Source organism: Apis dorsata, unplaced genomic scaffold (genome assembly GCF_000469605.1).
Source record: "Apis dorsata unplaced genomic scaffold, Apis dorsata 1.3 scaffold_383, whole genome shotgun sequence".
Taxonomy (NCBI): Eukaryota; Metazoa; Arthropoda; class Insecta; order Hymenoptera; family Apidae; genus Apis; species Apis dorsata.
Genome location: NW_006263645.1, coordinates 338,970 through 343,320, shown reverse-complemented (window position 1 = coordinate 343,320; position 4,351 = coordinate 338,970). Strand labels below are relative to the sequence as shown.

The 4,351-nt window shown below is 21.3% G+C and overlaps 1 protein-coding gene across 2 annotated transcripts in view; it reads left to right on the top strand.

Moving 5' to 3' along the window:
• LOC102675104 (homeobox protein Hox-C6-like) overlaps positions 1-4,351 on the top strand; it is a 7,520-nt gene that overhangs the window by 1,286 nt on the left and 1,883 nt on the right. Inside the window, exons 2-3 of one of the 2 annotated variants that reach the window (XM_031512084.1) lie at positions 359-630; positions 3,603-3,763. In XM_031512084.1, coding sequence (XP_031367944.1) covers positions 359-630; positions 3,603-3,763 — 433 coding nt within the window. The remainder of the gene's footprint in view (positions 1-358; positions 631-3,602; positions 3,764-4,351) is intronic. The other variant, XM_031512085.1, reaches the window with a different exon arrangement.

The window sequence follows — 4,351 nt, the reverse complement described above, 5'->3', positions numbered from 1 at the left end:
ATAATTAAAATAAATTTTATTATTTTTTTTATCTATATATGAATTTTTTTATCTATTTAATAAAAATATAATAATCAATGAGATGACAAATTCATATTATTAAATAATTAAAATAGTTAATATAATTAAGGAATAACTATAAAAAAAAAAGAAAAATTCAGATATATAACATTCTTACATTTTTTTTTAAAATATCTTTTTCAATTTTCTTTACAATTCAATTTTAATTTTAAATTTCTTCATACTATTATTAATTTATTTTATATTTTAACTAAAAAGTATCATCATTACATTAATCAAAGAATCATATTAAAATTGAAATAGCGATTTTGTTATTAAATAATTTCTTTCTCACAAGAAGATGGCAGCAATACTCGCATCAAAACTCCAGTATCGATGAAAAGGATACAATAGATGGAAGAGTAAACGTAAATTCTATGGAACAATCTTTAGATTTTGTTTGCGAAAAAACTCAAGATCGTCAAATTTCTACGACCACGAAAATATTTCACGCTTGGGAGATTCCATCGTGTCAAAACTCCGAGCAAAATACTGAGAATGAACAAAAATATTATTTATGGAGCAACAATTCCTTTGAGAAAGAGATGTGCTCTATAGAACAAGAACGTGGTAAGATAATTTTATATAAAATATTATCAGCATGCAAGATTGAAACAAAAATTCGATATAAATATTTTGAGAGAATGTAATTCAAAATATTGCATGGAAGAATATTTATAATATATAATTCGAACATACTCACCATTTCCAATGGTTAATAATGAACGCAATATTAACTTCATTTATGGCATTACCGTCGCCAATATGGCTATAATGGAGCCAGCGTAGTCTAAATATTTATCAAGCAACATAACTACCATTCTCATTTCATATCATTACATGTAATAAAAGATGAAATTATCATAAAAATTTATCCTTATAGTAAAGAATTTAATACGATAAAATCATTTTAAAATATTTTATACAAATAACATGTATAATTGTTTTAATATGTAATAAATGTAATAAGGATAAATTTTTTTTTATTTTCATTTCAAATATTTATTTAAATTGTATATATGTATAAATAAACTATATATTCATAATTTTCAAAATAAATAATATGTATAAAAATAAATTGTGATATTTTTTACATTTTTATATATTTGAAGATGTATATTGTTATTAAAAAACAATTTTTTTATTTTCAAATAATTTCCTTGGAAATCGAATTTGAAAACTTACAAAATTCAATATTTAATTATTTCTTGACTGTATGTTCAATCTCGATTTTCTCAAAAACTAATATATAAACAAGCAAATTACATTTTGCATTTTTCATTTGTTTTTGTGTATAAAATAATCTCTTTTCAATCTACGTATTATATCCAATCAAAAAAAAAAATTGATAATTATTTATTCAAAAACAAAGCATCAAATGAGAAAATGTTTTCTTTTTTAGACTTATTTTTCCCATATATCAGTATCATTCTCTGCTTATTTATACCATTCATTTTTAATTTCTTATACAAAGAATATAATATATTTGTGGAAGAATTGATTTTTCAAAATAAATTTAAAAGTTGGTATACAAAAAAAAGATCTTATTTATATAAAGATATTATTTATTAAGTTATAATTAATTGAAAGAATTATTAAGAGTATTATAAATCGATCCTTCGAAGATATTTCACGAATATATTAATATATTCCATATATTTGAAATTAAAGACACAAAAATAAAATTGATACTAGATTCTTATTGAAAAATTCACTTCTTTGAGAAGCATGTAAAATAAATATATATTGATCCAATAGAGAAAGAACGATATTCGTTTCAAAAATATTATATATATTTGTTCGATTGACGTCAGTTAATAAACATGGTAGATTTATTTGAAATAGATATATAAAAATAACATTGCGATATCAAGTTTTCATTGAAAAATTAAATTCTTTAAGATTGATATACATTGAGAAATCCAATAGGGAAAAATATGATATTCAAAAAATTGCATATACCATACTTGTTCGATTGACGTCAGTTAACAAATATAGTGAATAGAGATAGCGGTACGGAAGCAAGGCTAAGGGCTTTACCACCGATCCGACCATGTTTTATACATCATCGCCCGTAGATAATCCTGTGATTCCGACAACCTACATTATAGCGGCACGTTTATTAACTGGTACGCGGGAGCAGCTTGGTAATGACGCATTGAATATGAAGCTATTTTCATCTGACCGCCGCTTTCTGAATAAAAAACACACTGGTTAAAATCTTACTAGAATTACGTTATATGTAATACGTATAATAGAACGAATGCAGAAATCATTGATGATAATAATAATAATTTAATAATAATTTAATAATATATAATATTTGAACATTTTTTTTATTTTCTAGTGAATTTTCTATTTTTAACGAAATTTTGCAACTACAATGTGTTGCTCGAGGAATTCGTTTTATTAGAATATTATCAAAATTTTAAAAAGATAAAATTAAAAATTCAAGTTCAAATTTTTAATACACTTTTTGTAATTTCATGATGATGCAAAACAGAGTAAAATTATAAAATATTCAGAATTTAATATTTTATCAAAAATTTCAAAATGAGAAAAGATATTGAAGATTTGGAACTGAATTTATTCTATTACAAAAATTTCTCATACAAATCCATATTTAGAATTGTTTTATATACTGTATATATATATATATAAACTTTTATCAAAATTAAATTATCTGTAAAATAACTTTTAATATAATAATAATAAGTTTAAATAACTTTTGACATGCAGTATATGATATAAATATATGATATACATGCATACAGAATGATATACAGTCTTCTAAATAATAACTAATAAATTAAATTAATATTTGTTGAAAAAATATTTTGTATAAATGTTACATAAAATAGAAGTAGATATAATTTAATATTGTAATTTAATATTATTAATTTTTTTCAAATAGATATATAAAGAATATATATTTTTTAAAAGTCAATATTTTTTTCAAAAAAATATTTGCACATAAATGATATGATACTGTTACAAATTCGCAATAATAATTCGATACTATTATATTACTTATTTTCAAGATTGTACAGTCATATACGTTGTATTATTAAAAACATTCTTTTATACACAAAGATTGTCACATAACCTGCCGAATCGCACGATATCACTGCAATGAAATCAGTATCGTGTAGCTCATTTATATTGAGTTTTAAATTCAATATCATTCGAACAATAATAGACTGATATATGATTCAGGAAAATTTTTTTATGACAAATTGAAATTTAATAATCTAATCTGATACTTTATTAGAAGAAAAGTTTTGAAAAATTCTATTATTAATTAATTTTAAAAAACAATGATGAATCAATATTTACTTATATGATTATCCATGATTATTAAAATAAGATACTATTCTTCTATAATTTAGATTTCAACTTTATCACTATTTTTATGTATAGTTATATGATGATTTTTAAAGCGTGAGATATTATTCTGATTCTTATTTAAAAGTTTTGCATCGTTTTTAAAATCATACCTTTATTATAATTTATTAAAATCAATTTATTAATTCTTATTTCAGAGACAAATAAGAGATTAACTGGCGATAAACCTCGTAAAGAAAGAACTGCATTTACGAAACACCAAGTTCGACACCTTGAATACGAGTTTGCGCATAGTAATTATCTTACACGTTTACGTCGCTATGAAATAGCAGTTGCTCTAGATTTAACAGAACGTCAGGTAAATTTCTAATTAATTAATTCACTTTAATAATCTAATATTTTTAAAATGATATGAGATATCTTCAACTCATTATTAATAGAAATTGTGATTTTGAATGTATATATTTATTAAAAATTTAAAAATCTGTATTATTAATATGCGTGTACATTGATTATAAAATAAATGCACAGATTCATAAATTACAATACACTATCTTGTAAAAAATTTTTGAGAATAGAAAAATTTCACATGCACTTTTCGAATTATATTTTTTTAATATAAAATTAAAATTTTTTACAAAAAATAAAAATTCTTATTCGAATTTATAATTTTGTTTATGAAGATATAATAATTTATTGGAAGGAACTAATTCTCAAAATATCGTGAACATAGACAAAATTTTTTTTTCTAAATCTTATAATTTTATGGGTTTATAATTAAAATAATATAATTTGAAGGAAAATTAGCATAAATATTGTAAAAATTTTTTAGAACTTGATATGTTTTTATGTATTTTTATATTATCACAAGAACTAAATTTAATCATTTCTTAAAAATTTCATATACTACTTATTTACTTTATATTTATTCCGTTATTTTTTATTA